The sequence below is a fragment of the Echinops telfairi genome, unplaced genomic scaffold (assembly GCF_000313985.2).
Source record: "Echinops telfairi isolate 266 unplaced genomic scaffold, ASM31398v2 ScPeMD7_7400;HRSCAF=8409, whole genome shotgun sequence".
NCBI lineage: Eukaryota > Metazoa > Chordata > Mammalia > Afrosoricida > Tenrecidae > Echinops > Echinops telfairi.
The window spans coordinates 51,921,907-51,938,643 of NW_022111300.1; the positions used below are offsets into that span (position 1 = coordinate 51,921,907).

Consider the following 16,737-nt stretch of genomic DNA (forward strand, 5'->3'; position numbering starts at 1 on the left):
TTTGCAAAGATAGCCAGGTGTTCCCTTGAACTCATTTAAATTCTTTGGCTCAATAGATTTATAAAGAGTGACATTATAAATAATTTGTATTCAGAAAGACTCAAGGAATAAAAGTTTCTTGACTTTGAGACCAACTTCTTTGTATTTTTTGACACCAAAAGCCTTGGCATTTTCTTCTCCCATTGTAAAATTTTCTCCCCCACTCTTTGTTGTTTAGTGAAAGGGAAAATTCAAAATGCAGGGCAGAAGTCATCCTTCAAGGCATCCATAGAGCTATTCAATGTATGGCAAAAGATATGTGAGGGGGGCTTTCCACTCACCATATCACCTGTCACCTGGCCACCACAGTCAGGAGGAATAATAAATATAGGTTGAAGTGCTTAAAGAAAATGGTGTCATATTAAATATATAAATATATATATATATATATATATATATGAAAATATGTGATCCAGAACATTCCATTTTCACAAATCTAATTCTCTACTGTACTGTATGCACTTCTGTGATTAAATAATGGGGATACTTTGGGTCATCTTTTTGTGTTTCCCTTGAATTATAATGAATTACTAAATAATGGAATTAATTGAGTGATAATTTTCAGAGCACTACCCAAGCTATACATCTGTATAATTTTCTCCATTTTTTTCCAACCTTTAAAATGAAAACTCTGCCTGTCTCTCAGAATACTTATTCCTCTTGAATGTTGACAATTGCTTTATCAACACAGCTGAACTGATCAAGTTAACTTGAAAGTATCTCTTGATACAGGGATGTAACCAACCAGTGAATGTGTGTTGTTTGAATCATTTGTGTTCTTTTCCATAATAGTTTTATTGAGACTTGATTAATTCTAAATGCTTATGTTTTTGACAGCTTCCATGGCCTAAATTGTACCTTGTTATTTATGTACTAGAATATCTCTAATACTGTAACATAGAATTAGAATAAGACTCATATTCTGCTTTTGAAATGTGAAACCTTTGTGTGTGTGTGTGTGTGTGAAGTTATCAATTCAATCTTACCTGATTATGGTTAAATGGTATAATATTTCCATCTTTTTCAATTATATTAAATTTTCTTTTCAGCCAATAATTTTATTACTATTTGCAAAGTAGCAAAATAATGTATAACAGTAATTACATAATTCTCTAAGTTAAACGTTTTACTCTGAGCAAACTGTTCCTATGAAATCTTTCCAGTAACAATTGTCTTTTCACCTTGGAAAAAATAAATAAACACACAAGTCCTTCTTCACAATTGCACTCATCTTTTTATGAAAGATCATGGAGAATATACATGAAATGTTACTCAGATTAGCATATTGAAAATACATATCCCATTTATACAAACAGATATCGCTATATACATATTAAAAAATTCAAGTGTATTAACCAAGGCTATGCCACTTAAGATGTTCTGATTTATGGAAACCTCTAGGACAAAGTAGAACTGACCCTTTGAGTATCCACCTTGTATTTTTCTAATGTCCCATGATTTTCTGCATTGAAAAAGATTTATTTTATAAAAAATTTCTGAAAAGTATTTGCAAGTACATAAAAACTCAGCAGTAGGGGAGATCAGACAACATTTTTTGGCAATAACAAAATAAAATAACACATTTATGATTGTGTAACTTATTCCAAAAATATTTAAGCTATTTTTCCATCTAATTTTACAAAGAGTTTGTGATTTACAGAATAAGCTGGACCAATCTGTGAATCCTTTAGTAGTACTTACCTTTTTCTGTGGCTGTAACACTTAGGTTGTACCAAGCACTAATCTCCCGGTCAAGAGGGGTGGCTGCAGTGATTGTGCCATTGTCGTCAATGCGGAACATTTTACTCTTGGTGATGGAATAACTACAACAAAAGATACGCATTTCTTAATGGCATTGTTGTCTCTTTATAACTCAGATACATACACACGTAAACACTTACACGTGCATTATGATATGCATGCTCCGTGCATCTAATATAATGCTGAAGTGCTTTCAAAAAGCTATATTAATACATTTAATATTCCACTCAGCTGAGATAAAAAAGTCTAAAAATTACCCAGATTTTAATTGATGTGTCCTCAGTCTGAACACATGTCACTCACTACCATCGCTGAGGAAGAATTTTAATAGGAGAAACTCTTCCTTGGAGAGAAATAAAAAAACACTAATTTCAAAATGAAGATAAGTCCAATAAGTAAGAAAAAAAAGTGATGGTGGTGAGCCTTTGTTCTTTTTTCCCTTTGTAGCAAATACAATATATCCTTAGCCTAGGCTGTTACTGGACTCCTCCCTATCCTGCACAATTTATTGACAAGTCTATTCTAATGTCACTATAACTTAATTCATGCTATATAAAAAGGGATGGGTTTTCCCATCCTCTTTTTTTTTCTATTTAATGAAAATCTGGTAGTATTATAGGATGCAACCAATAAACAAACAAAATACAAAATAAACTAACAAAAAACCCTACATCGTACATATTTCTGTGCTATCAGATAAAATATATTTTAAAAAATGGTATCAAGGTATCCCCTGCTCTATAGCACAAATGAGGTGGAATGAATCTGTCCTTTCTCTTATCCACAAAGTGAAGGATGGTAAATTTACAGTCCTGTTAGAACAAACATGAAAAGAAGCCAAGTTACAAATTCCCTCATACGAAAGCCTGAAAATGATCCCCTGCTCTACAAGGAAAGCAGCCTCTGAAGTCCTCAGTGGGTCACATCTGCTTGCAAACGATTAATAGTCAACATTGAAGCAGAGTGGAAACTGGAGTGCAGGGATGGCTTCTCAAGGGCTGCACGCATGTGTCTTCCTGAAAGACTTTGACGTGACATCAAGGAGCTTTGCCATAATTAGGTGGCAAAAGATGAGATGATTTTAATCTCCAATTGTCAGGTTTGTAAAAATACCTCAACAATTTATAGTTTAGTGTTTAGGAGAGAATGAAAATAGAATCACAGAGAACTTGGATCTAGAATGGTTCAGTGTAACTCATTACTAACCATTTACTAGAATTGAGTTAACTAACAACTGGCTGCATTTTATACTTGTTGATCAAATGAAACAGTAGTGTATCCATGAATATTTCATATTAAACATTTTTGGGAATATCCCATTTCTAGAAATACATAGTTCTAAAAATTTCATCTAAAGTTGTATGGAAAACTGATGTTTAGCAAATGACCAAGCAATTATTTAAAAGTTAGAGGAATAGATGGCACGGTAACTAGGTTTAACCACAAGGGGGGAAAACAGATTTAGACATTTCAGAATAGTGGGTAAGCTGTCGTTGTCTCTAGGTGCGATGGAGTAGGTTCCAACCCACAGCGACCTTCTGCTCCACAGAATGAAACGCCACCCGGTTCTGTGCCATTGTCACAATTGTTCCTGTGCCTGAGCCCATGGCAGCAGCCAAGGTGGTGCTCCATCTCCTTGCAGCCGTCTCTCCTTCCCTATCCCTCCACTTAACTAAACATAAAGTCTTTTTCCAGGGTCTGGTTTCTACTCACAATATGGCCAAAGTTTATAAGATGAAATGCTGCCATCTTTACCTTTAAGGAGCATGCTGGCCAGACTTCTTCCAAGATGTATTCGCTTGTCCTTTAAGTAGTCTGGGATACTTTAAAATTTCTTCCCCAAAATCAGGCTAGACAGCTTAATATGTATCAGTTTCCTTGGCCCCTTCTAGGACCTCCAATTCCAATAATGGTAACTGTCATTGTGCATACGCTCTCTCTCTCTCTACACACACACACACACACACACACACACACACACACACACACACACACGTATATATAGACTGTTCACTTTGTTTTTGACACTTAAGAGATTTGAAAATGAGAAAAACAACTGTGTTGTGCTCACGTTCAACATCATTTCCTTTGCCATGCTCCTTGCTGGCTTCCCCTCGCCCATCCAAAATCATTTTGAAATAATTATAGAATTGCATATATGTTGCAAAAATAGGACGGGGATGTCCCTTACATCCTTCATCCAGCTTCCTCTAAGGACATTTTACTACATTTTAGAACTGTAGTATTATTTTCACTGTATCAAACAAGGAAGTAATTGACATAATGCTCCTGCATTCACGACAGCCTTTGTCAAGAATGTCATTTTATTTTCTAATATCCAACATAGGATATTATTCACATGGAAATTAGAATCCACATCTACTTTAGTCTTTTGCACATATTTCAGTCTTCTTGTCTTTGGTGATTTGGTGAGGTGCATGTGTGTTGTGCAGTTGCTTTGGAAATTATCTCTTTTGATGTATCAGGTGTTTTCTGATACTCGCATTGAGCCGAGGCCTTTGGGAACTAGAGTCCCACAGAAGCGATGTGGCATTTGGAGGACGAGAGCAGAACAGATTTGGTGTGGGTTAATGTTATTATCGGTTAATCTTGGTCACTAAATTATGGTGGGGTCTGCAGTTTTTCTCCGCAGTAAATTTACAAATCTCCTTGATGAAATTAAGAAATAGCTCAAGGAAAATGCTGTAAAATTATCTGGCTTTGTCCTTAAACATTTGTCCACTATTTCTAGTGCACACATACCGAATGGACCACACCCACAATAATTGTCACATTGGTTGCCTAATGATTTCCCCCCTTCTTTCTAATACTGATATTCCTTATGATTCTTTTGTAATAAAAGGTGTTCCTCTTATTTATATATACCATAAACCACGTACATTTCTCAATGTGCCATAATCCAAAATGACTGCTGTCTATGTAGTATGAAAACAACTCCTGTCTGGGACATCCAGCGCAGTCTCTGGGCCCTTTGAACATACTCTCAATTCATTGTTCCATGTGTGCGTCCTTTCTAGAATTGGGAGATGTACCAGGCTCATTTCCCTAGAACAGTTCTGGAATCAACCACCGGTGTTGCCAAGTTGTCTCACTACCTTGGATTGGAAATTCGGATACTATGTATGAACACTGCTTCTTCTTTTCTTACTTTTAGGGCTCTGCGTAGACAGTAGTATGGATAGCATCATACAAATAAAGGTAAATAGCCTGGCTTCAATTTGTATGGCACGCTATTTCTGTGCTAATCTTTTCACTCACTGTTTAATGCACAATTAATTAGTTAGCATTTTAAACAACATACCTGATAGGAGAATTCTTAAAATCTGGATCTCTGGCAGATACTGTGCCTACAGAAGATCCATGTGGATTTCCTTCATAAATTTCAAATATGTAATATGGGAAATGGAAAACAGGAGGCTCATCTTCATCTTCCACCTGGACCTTAATGAAAGTGGTGGAAGCTGCCACGTGATAGTTCTGGAGATGGTCAGCAACGTGGCGGTTTTTAACTTTTGCTCTAATCCTGTGGTGATTCTGATGCTCGAAATCCACTTTCTACAAAGAAATAACATGCAGACAGAAGACAGTTCTCCAGTAAACCAAGGTCATACTTGTGCTCAAATTGTTCATGATGCAATTAGCTTCCATTGCTTTTCAGCTAAAGTTTACTCTTTACATAAGCTCCTCTGATACAATCATAAAGCAATTCTATTACAAATCATTGCTCATATTATGTCATTTAAATATGTTATAAAGTGCTTTGGGACAATAATTACACTTTTCATTTATGATTAAAATTATGGTCCTCAACGCATAAATATTTTATAATATAATGAATTAATTCTCTTGTGGTCAGGAACTTCTTGTAAATTCTGTCCTTTCTTTGAAAATATTCATAAATACGCTGTTCTATACTATAGTCATGCTATAATAGTTAGGTCTGTAAACTCTATAAGCCCCTCCTATCTAGATCATAAATAACAGTATCATTTCAATCAATTAATAAAGTAGAGTGGATGCAAAAGTAATTTTGTGCATTTCTTATTTCTGTTTGCACATTTGTAGAAAGTGAATGATTTAAACACAGCTACCTTTTTTAATGTAACTATCCCTTCTTGGGTCTCATTATTAGTAATGATTTCAAATGTTTGTGAATCATCTTCTTCGACGCTGTAATCCATCTCTGCATTCTCGGGTAGGTCATTATCATAGGCAACGATTGTTCCTATAGAAGTCCCAACGGGGGCAGATTCAGAGACAGACATGCGGTAGAAATCTTTTAAAAACAAAATTCAAGACATTGTGTGTAAGTCGCTGACATACTAACTCACAATATTAACACACTTCATTTACGGACTGCAAGCAACCCACTCCACCATTTCAAATTATTTGTTCAACATTTCTCCAATATTTTCTCCTTTTACTTGTTAAGTGTGACCCTTTTCCTAATATCTTGCCTGAGCCTTTATTAATCTATCAAATTGTATCTCATGAAACCCTATTGCAAGTATGTATAATTTCCAAATTTCTATTCATAAGCACATCTTCTCAGTATTCATGATTTCCATTTTATTTATTGATTAATTTTTTTATCCTTAAACCATCCTAAATTAGATTTGGCTACAAGAGTCTTCAATTTTACCTAAGCTATCCCTAGTGCCTCAATTTACCAACAAATATAAGTGAGCATTAAAGATTATGGAGACTAAACAAAGTATGTGAATTCTAAGTATAACTATTGGGTTTTAATAAAGGAAAGTATGATCCTTTTATCCCTTTAAACTTATTCTAGGTTTCCTTATAATAATTTAATAAGTCACTTCATAGATTGCCTCGTAGGATTGTACTTCTTCCATTTATTTAGAGGTGGAAGGAACATTATTCCAGAGTCAGAAATATTTGATCACCATTACAAATGGAAGAAGTAAATATTGCAAGTCTTTCATTGTAGAAAGATTAAAGAATTTCTTATTTGACTGCACAAATTAGAAATTGTCCACAAACTAAATGAGAAAACGGTGACACTCATAAACGTAAAAGCAGGTACTCCAGAATTTTGTGTTACTGGATTCATACTAGAAAATTGACCCTTCAGCTTAAAAAGCATCCAAAACATCCCTTCACATCATTATTTGTTGTGTGGTGCTGAGGACCTGCTTCCAGCTCATACTGACCACCTGCGTTATAAAACAAAACAATGTCTGCTCCTGCGCTCTTCTCCCAGCCATTGCTTGGCTTGGGCCCATTGCTGTGGTCACTGTGTGAACCAAGGTGGTTGAGGGTTGTCGTCTTCACTGAATGTCTACTTTTCAAAGCATGATTTTCTTCTTCAAGGGTGGGTCCCTTCTTCTAATCTGTACAAAAATTTTGAGTTTTGCTATCCTTGTTCTGAAGGAGTATTCTGGCTATATGTCTTCCAGACAGATTTGTTATGGTTTGGGCAACAATGTTTTGTACCAACATTTAATCTCTAGCATTTTCCATATTTATTCAAAAATATATTTGGGAAAGGACGTGTAGAATAGCACATTGAAAGGAGAAAAGGGTAGGGTAGACCAGTCTAATTAGTAGACCAGTCTAATTCCTGAGTCTGAGTATTTAAAGGTAGAGGAAGAGGTAGAGGTGTGATTCTGAAAAGGAGTTGATGCGCCTGATGCTGCTGAGATAAGAGGGCCACGTGTAAAACTCAGCAAAAGACCGTAGCTTCACAGGTAACAGTCAGCAAAAGAACACGCTCTTAGTGCCAGAATGACATGGAACTGAGTTTGGCCAACATGAGAATGAACAAAGAAAGGGAGTCTCCCTTTCCACCTTTTCTGGCTCCTTGATCTCAGCTGAATGAGGCCTCAGTAAGACATCTGTAAAACAATATGTGTAATTGTAATCCACAAAATGGGTCGTAACTTGTTACTGCAGCGATGGAAAACTAACACATCACTCTTGCATTTGTATTTCCTACTAGTGAACTCGTATCATCTTTGAACAATTATTAAAACAATTGTATATGGTTCTAACATTCCAGCGATTTTAGACAAATATTAATATCTGCACATGTGCAATATGCCCACTCATAGTTTATAAAACAATTTCCAGGATGTTTTCTACTTACTTTCTTTAAATATAGGCTTATTGTCATTAATATCAGATAGTTTGATTAACACACTGGCTGTTCCAGTAAGTCCTCCAGGCTGACCGATCATGTCCTTGGCTTGAATAATTACACGATGTTCCTCTTGCAGCTCTCTATCCATTTCTGAAAATATTCTTATGACTCCTTTACAAATGGAATAGAATGTCAATTATTATTTCAATATTATCATAATGCCTTACTAATCTTAGAAATCTTAGGAACCACCAACTAGAGCCATTGTCATTGGGCGGTATTTGTTATATAACCATCCATCTCTGAATGACACCTCCCTAGCTAAGTTAAACTATGCAATCAGCCTGTTGGCATATCCTGAGCCACTACAATGTACCAGACACTTCCCCTGAGGAAAGGATCCAATTATTTATGAAACCATAGAATATGCTGCACATCATATTTTATTAATATATCTCAATGGTGATTAGGGTTCAGATTTATTTTTAGTTGAATGTTGAAATAAATTGTGTTTATCTATAACAATGCAGTTCTCCATTGCATTTTAAATTTTTAACAAGAGTTTAAGTTTGTAAATAGCTCCCCTTTGCAGTTCTGTTATTTGCCTATTTTAGAATCATATTGGGTTATATTTGTTTGATTCAGAAGTACCTGTTGTTGGCTCAATGGAGAAATAGGGTTGCCCAAGGAGTAGGCTGTAGAGGAGACGAGCATTATTGCCGCTGGAAGTATCATCAGCATCACTAGCTGTCACCTGGATGACAAAGGTTCCTGAAGAGAATATACACAGTGTCATGACAACAAGATGCTGGTCATACTCAACAGTGACCTCAACTCTGTAAAGCATTTGTTCTGTTGCTAGAAATATATGATCATACAAGTAAAAGACTTGCCCATCTTTTATTATGAAATATAAGATAAATTTATATCTGCACAGAAAAAAATAGGGTAACCTAACCTAGAGCCTTATAACTTTATAACCCCAATTCCCACATCCAATGTAGATTTTTTTAAATGTAGCTTTATCACATTATAAAATGTCTACATTAAATAATGTATTACGATTTTCAGCTAAAGATGTTTACAAGGGTTGTCATTAATGGAGATATCAAAAATGCTTTTCTTCAAAAGCCACATTGTGACATGCACCTACAACAAATTGCAAAATGGTGACGAGTTATTTATAAGTATTATTTAAATAAACTTGACAGAGCTTCAAGGCAAGGATGGGCATATCTGTTTGACTGCTTAAATCTTTTCTAGAAAAATGTGCTTGTACTGAAAGATTAAACCCAAGGCAAAGTGAATTCCAGCAATTATTATTCTCATTAATATTTAGCAATCAGTAAAAATCATAGGGGATTCACATTTGTACATTTAAGAATAATGCTCAGGCAAAATATCTCCAAATAAATATAAATTTTAACGCAAACATTAAGTCTAACACTATAAATTTTATTGAAAATTAACTTTTGTTGAAATGCAATGCTTTGTGTCAGTCAGAATGACATCATAAATGATGCAAAATCAAATACCCTGTGTTTATTTTGTTCATTTTTAATTAGCATCATGTATTTTCCCATTATAATAGAATGCTATAAACTGATACAATCTAATAACAAGCCATTCTGTTCTTCAGTAATAAAATTGTTCAAACTCTTACCATGGCCCCCAGCCAAATGCATCCTTTGCTTATTTTTGGATTGTTGTTAGTTGTTTAATATTTATACACATTGGAATTGGGGCAAAGGTGAGGCTTTAGAGGAGTAAGCGTTAATAGTGTCAGAAATTCACAGGAGCAGTTCTATCCTGTCCTATAGGCTCGTGAAGAGTAGGAATTGACTTGATGACAGTGAATGATAGCAATGATATATTGGAATATTTACTTTTCTGAAGAACTGATGGTTAAAATTCATAAATAAATAATTTTTTTAAAAAGTCTGTAGTCCTGATGAAAGCAAACTGTCCCCTATTTGGTCGGCAAAGTGACTGGAGGGATTGGCGGTTAACCTCTCAGTGTGTAGCCTCTCACTTAACCATTGCTTCTCCAAGCTTCACACCTTACTCGCCTTACCCAACTCCTCACAAATCAACACAACTGTTGTCAGGTGCTATTTTAGTTCCCACTGCCAGCAACCCTATTCACAACAGCCCTATTTAGGAAACCCCACCAGGTCTGAGCCCAACTTCACAACGGTCAAGTCTGAGCCCATGATTGGAGCCACGGTGTCAGCCAGCTTGTCAAGGGTCTTCCTCCTTGGCCGCCCTTCTACTTTTCCAAGGGACCGGCCTCTCCTGAGCACATGTCTAGAGCACATGAGAAGAAGGCTCACCATCCTCTCCTCTAAGAAGCACCTGCCGGTATTTATTTTAAGAGAAAGATGTTCATTATTTTGCCAGTCCAGTGTACATTTCATGTTCTTCACTTGGATCATAATTCATCCTTCTTTGATGTTGAATTTTCACACGCATAGGATGGTGGCTAAGAGTCTATGGCAGTGAGATGCAGTATTTGTGTTAGATATTTTAAAATACATTTGTGTAGTAATTGTGAGGAGCCATCCAAACAAGTAATCTCATAGAAAACTCTAACTCAATCAGTTTGCATTGTTTAGAATTTGGAAGCATCTACTCACTCCTTCTTTGTTTCATTGTTATGCTTCTATTTCAATTCTATCCTTGAGGATTCTTCATTCCTGATTTGGACAATTAACACCTTTCCCTAGCTTCAGCAACCATTGTCTAAACCTGACTGTTAGTCGCTGAGGAAACCAAACGCAGAATTACCGAAGACTTTAGACTGCCTAACATAACACAATACAAATGAGAACTAGACAGACCAAGAAAAGGAGAGGGTGCACAGGAGGTCACCTCAGCCTTCGTGGATACAAATACGCATTCCGGCACCAGTTGCTGTTCCCAGTCAATTGGTTTTCTTTCTTCTTATTTTTAACATACTTTTATGGATGTTTTATTTACATCTGCTAACCAAAAACTTACTTCATTTTCTAATATGTCAGTCTTTGCTTTCTGCTAAATGAAAACCCAAATATAATCTGTTAGTGGATCATATAAAACAATTTCCCTTAGCATGTGGAAAATAAAAAAAGTCAAACTCAGGAAATTCATCAGTAAAAACAGTGTGATATTCTAAATATTCAGACTACTTCACTCAAATTAATTTAACTTTCTAAGAAAACGTGTTCAGTAATTCTTAGGACACTTAAAAATACAGGGTCAAACACATAAAATTAGGTTGACTCTAAATTTGTCTATGACTCTTAGTGCTTGCACATGAATTAATGGTTATCCGCTTCTTCACTATTTATACATCTGTATGTGGACATAAGCAAGAAGCCCTGGTGCTGCCAACCAAAGAATCTGTGATTCAAGCTCATCATGCCCTCTGAGGGGGGAAAATGAGGCTTTCTGCTCCTTCAAAGGTGTATAATCCCAGGAACTATTCTACTCCATCTTATATAGGGTCATTTTGAATCAGGCTGAACTCAGTGACACTGTACACATATATCATAAAATAAGAAATGTTAAATAAATGAAAGTGATAAAAATGATAGTGTTTCAAAAGGACACATAGCTTTGTTTTAAATTTAATTAAAGCTTTGTTAATATTTTTCTAAATTTCAGATGGTTCTTGTGTTGTTGTCATTGTCGTGGTATGCAATCCAGCCGACGGTGACTCGCAGGGACACTGTGTTGTTGTTGTTGTTGCAATTGGTGCAGTAGAGTCAGTTCTGACTCGCAGGGACACTGTGTTGTTGTTTTTAGAGTTGGTGCAGTAGAGTCAGTTCTGACTCGCAGGGACACTGTGTTGTTGTTGCTGTTGTTGTTACAGTTGGTGCAGTAGAGTCAGTTCTGACTCGCAGGGACACTGTGTTGTTGTTGTTATTACAGTTGGTGCAGTAGAGTCAGTTCTGAATCTCAGCAACCCTGTGCAGAATAGAATCAAACACTGTGCAGTCTTTCATCATCTTCACAGTTATGGGTAAGCCCATTCTTGCAACCACAGTATAAATCCATATACTTAGTGATCCCATTGATCATAGAAGACATGGTACGACTACCCACAGAGGTCTTTTGTCTAATGCCTGCCTCAAAGGGCTTGGAAGTACTGAGCTACCTCTAATTGTATTATTGGGGATGCCATTCCCTTGCAATAACTTCATATATATTCAGACGTGTATGTCTATCTGTCTAGGAACCCTTGTAGTGGAGTCTTTAAGTGCTCGACTACTGTCAAAATCAGTTCAAAACCAGCAAGTGCTTACTGGAAGAGAGAAGTGGCAGTCTGATTTTGTAACCATTATAACTTTGGAAACCCTATGGAGGGGTTCTACTCTGACTTATTCTCTGTGAGTCAAAATAGGCTTGAGGACAATAGTTTTTTTTATGTATAAAAGGGAATGTGTGTGTGGGGGTGAGTGTGTGTGTAAGAGTGTGTGTGTAAGAGTGTGTGTGGGGTGGTGGTGGTGATTGAACCATGAAATTTACCACCACATAGTTTATCTTTAAATATTTTTATACTGCTTCTGAATAAACAATATGTATTCCAATTCTCTAATATCATCATCTTGGTGTTAAACTTTTCACTATTTCATATATTTAAATAAGTGTTTTAATATTTTCTGTTTTAGACTTTAAAGTTTAGATGTTCTATTATCATTTGTAGATCCTAAACTGAAACATTTTTCTATATTTCTCTTGTATTTTACAAATATTAGATATTTTATTTTATTTTTGTAAACCTAAATTTTGATACCATATTTTTCTTCTTCTGCCTGAAGAATTCTCTTTAAAATTTCTTGTGCCACAAAACTCTTGACCTGATTACTCTCACCTTTTGTTTTTTTGATTGAGTGTAATTAATTAAAATGTATTTTTGAAATACTGATTTAGTGCTATGACTTTTGGTTATATTTTTTTCTCTGTATGTAATACTATCAATCAATTTCTCTTTAGAAGGATGGTCTGTGGTAATTCTTATATTTGTTCCCCTAAAGGAATTGTGTCTCTTTTGTGTAAGATACTATAATTATTCTTATTAGTCATTGGATTTTAATAATTTAAAATCATGTGACTGTGTCTGGATTATTATTTTTTAAGAAATTGCTTGGGCTTGTTTGAGTTCCTTCAATCAGCTTAAATAGTTTTGGAATATTCTGGGCTTTTATCTCTTTATTTTTCCTCCCTGGTTTTTTGCTTTTGTTATCTCCCTCTGGGACACTAATTTCATCTACTTTAGGCTATGTAATATTGTCTCATTACCCATGGAGGTCTTACTCTTTTTAATCTGTATTTCTATTTTCTCTCAAAGACTCTGTGATAAGTTCATATCATTGGTAGTATCTTGTAACAGGGAAGGGGTTAAAACTTCACAACTGATGTTTTATATGCCTTTGAGTCAGTTCTGACTCAAGATGATCCTATAGGATAGGGTAGAACTGCCTCACTGAGTTTCGAAGACTGCTATAGTTATTGATTTCAAACTGCCCTTGTGCCACAAGGCTCCTAATATAACTTTCAAAACCTCCATAAAAATTACCATCTAATCAGTTATGACTCTTAACGGCCACATGGAACGACCACAGGATAGGAAAACATCCTACAATGTCCTGGGCTATAATCTTCAGAAGAACAGAGCACCAGGACTTCTCACTTGCTGTAGCTGGTGGGTTCAAGGCACCACTTTTACAATTTGCCACTGGGAGCACTTTTCCACTGTACCATCCAGCTCTTTATCTTTAACTCGTTTCCATAAATTCAACTCTGATATATAGCAACCCTATGGGACAGAGAAGGACAGCTCCCATTTAATTTTTGATGTTGTCATCTTTACAACTATTAAGAAATACATCATTCTCCCATGGAGAGTCTGCCAAATTTGAACAAATGGGCTTTTGTGAATGGCCAAACATTTAGCCATTGCAGGCCCATGAGGATAAGCAACTCAATCCATACATAACAAGAGGAAATTCAGAACGCCAGACTGGCCTGAGTAGAACTGGAGATTGGAACACCCAACTTCTAGTTGACTTTTGACAATGCCAAAGGACAACCAAGATCCCATTTGTGCAAAATGGAAGTAATCCAGGAATGATCCAAGTATATGAGTCATCACATCCTTAACTCCCGTTTGTTCCACCTGTGATTGGAATAGTGATAGCCAGTCGTAAAAAGTTTAAATGGACGAGAGCCTTGTCGTCCAATTAGGAAGAAATATAAACCAAAGAGCAGGGGAGAAAACATTTCCGTTGGTGATTGAATGGTTCAGCATTCAGACATTAGGGTACTACTAATGTCCACGACCACCTGAGCAGAGATGGCCTTGTCATTTGAAAATGAAGAAAGCAAAATGAATGGGCTCTGACTAGTCAAAATAGCCTCTTAAATAACTAGTCTCTACCTGTGAAGTCAACAATGGTGTTAGAGGAGAATTTCTCTTTCAGTATCATATTTTATATGACTAATTTATATGAGAAAATTAGTCAGTTTACGCTTTCCAATATCCATTACATAGATAACTTAATAGCACTATATTGCTCACCTTATGAAATTTCTCATAAATGTATACATAAAACATTATTTATATGTTTATGGTTAACTATATTTGATTAACTATGTGAAAGCATTCCCCAGTGTGGATCATCACGTGTTATAGATGATATTGCAAGGATTATAAAATCCAGGACTTTTGATTGGGCTCATTTTGGAGCGGGTAACTGCAAGAGGCTGTGATTAGGAAGGAACCAGGCATTAGGACAGGGGTTGACTGAGCGGGTTAAAATGAAGACAGATGCTTTCTCAGAGTTGTATCTTCTCACCATACTTATTCAATCTGAATTCTGAGCATATGAGGCCAGAATCTGGACTGTATGAAGAAGACTGTGGCCATGGCATACTGCACATCATGAAAGCATCATGGTGTGTTTGCACAACATGGATGCACCTGAGTAACATTATGCTTAGGGGTATTAGAAGTCAATCACAAAGGGGAAAAGTAGTATCTGAAACAATTATTACAATTTTTTAAAGTAGGTTTTCACAAACAAAGAGGCAGTCATTGACAGTTTCCAGGAACACTACATCTGGTGGTGTGGTGGTTAAATATTGGGCTTTGATCTGCATGGTTGACAGTTAAAAACCATCAGCAACCCCATAGGAGAAAGGCTCAACTCTCCACTCCTGTAAATGGTTACAGTCTTGGAAACCCACAGGAGGTCACTATGAATCAGCATTGACTCAATGCCAGTGAGTTTGGTTTAGATTTTTGGAGGGACAAACACCCCCAAAGGGAAAAGCACTAACTCAATAGCAGACACGTACTGACTGGTGAAAGCGGGAGTCAGCACCGCATAATCAAGGCAAAGGAAGTCATGAAAAGTACACAGGGTCTAAGGCAACACTAATAAATACAAGTACTTATAGAATCCTGAAATAATGATCACAACAAATCATAAAATGTTAGTGGACAGGTATGCAAACAGAACAGCTATGGGAGGGTATGTGAGAATACGATATGTGCATCGATAAGCGTGGCAGCACATGGACCGGCATTCATGACGGTGCTGGAGAGCAGATTCAAAATGCAATCAAATTTTCCCAGAACTTTGTGAATCACCCTCAAATATCTTCACATATTGCAAGTACACTCATGTACCTAATAAAAAATGTGGAGTACCACGGTCATGAAATTTCATAGACAACACCAAACACCTCCCAGGACGGGAGTACCGGGAAGTGTGAAGGCTAGGACTCATGGTTTCAAGTGGAATCCTGGTCCGTAGGCAGAATACTGCTTACAAAGGTAAACTTTCACATTGTATTTTGTGAATTAGGAAATGCAAAATGTAAAACACTGGCATGTGGCTGTCGAAAAGGAGACTATTGGTCTCGCCCTGTCCAGGGCAAAGGAGAATAAAGATGTAAGTAAACGGTTAAAAAATAGAACAGTCTAAACGTAGTGGGAATATAATGTGTGAGAAAACTCAAATTCATAAACTTACAAGTTGTACTGGCCTGATAGCAACTAGGAACCACCTAGACTAGCGGTTCGCAACCTCTGGGTTGTGACCCCATTGGGAGTTGAATGAGCCTTTCACACGGGACGCCCGATTCATAACAGTAGCAACATGACTGGTATGAAGTAGCAGCGCAAATAATGTTATGGTTGGGGGGTCACCACAACATGAGGAACTGTACTAAAGGGTCGTGGCATTAGGAAAGTTGAGAACCACTGCCCTAGACTACGGTCATTGCACCCTCTGTTCACTTTGAATTCAAGCTATCCTCATAAATCACCATTCAGACACAAAAAGCCAGGCATATACAGTGAGCATCACCGTCCAGGAGGACCATGGTCCTCAGAGTAATAAGCTAATACTCAAAGGGCAACATTTTCCCCAAAGTAAAATTAAGAAAGCATGACGGGTAGAAAAACTCAGTTAATGGAAATAGAGACTACTAAGTACAAGTGGAGAAAATGTGGGAATTATTACTGATATCACAGAACAATTTGTATATAAACAGATGAATGGGAAATGACTGCGCTTTGTAACCCTCCCCTTAAGCCACAATAAGATTTCTTCAAGAAAGAAATTATTCTTTTAAATAAAGAAACCAAATCAAAACTTCTGAAAAGAAGTTTTCACAAGAGGAAGAATGTAGAATCAGAATTGGAGAAAAATTTCCCAGGACCCTGTGATACGCAAATGGAACAAACTTACTTGATATGCAAGTACCCTGTGATATGCAAATGGAACAAACTTACTTGCTGGAAGTGAAGAGCTTTAGAAATA

At 36.5% G+C, this 16,737-nt stretch overlaps 1 protein-coding gene across 1 annotated transcript in view; it reads right to left on the reverse strand.

The window, feature by feature from the left end:
* CDH19 (cadherin 19) overlaps nucleotides 1-16,737 on the reverse strand; it is an 81,017-nt gene that overhangs the window by 27,924 nt on the left and 36,356 nt on the right. The window contains exons 4-8 of the mRNA XM_004703040.2: nucleotides 8,576-8,695; nucleotides 7,931-8,095; nucleotides 5,913-6,097; nucleotides 5,123-5,376; nucleotides 1,741-1,862 (exon numbers count right to left, since the gene is read on the reverse strand). Of these exons, the coding sequence (XP_004703097.1) occupies nucleotides 1,741-1,862; nucleotides 5,123-5,376; nucleotides 5,913-6,097; nucleotides 7,931-8,095; nucleotides 8,576-8,695 (846 nt within the window). The remainder of the gene's footprint in view (nucleotides 1-1,740; nucleotides 1,863-5,122; nucleotides 5,377-5,912; nucleotides 6,098-7,930; nucleotides 8,096-8,575; nucleotides 8,696-16,737) is intronic.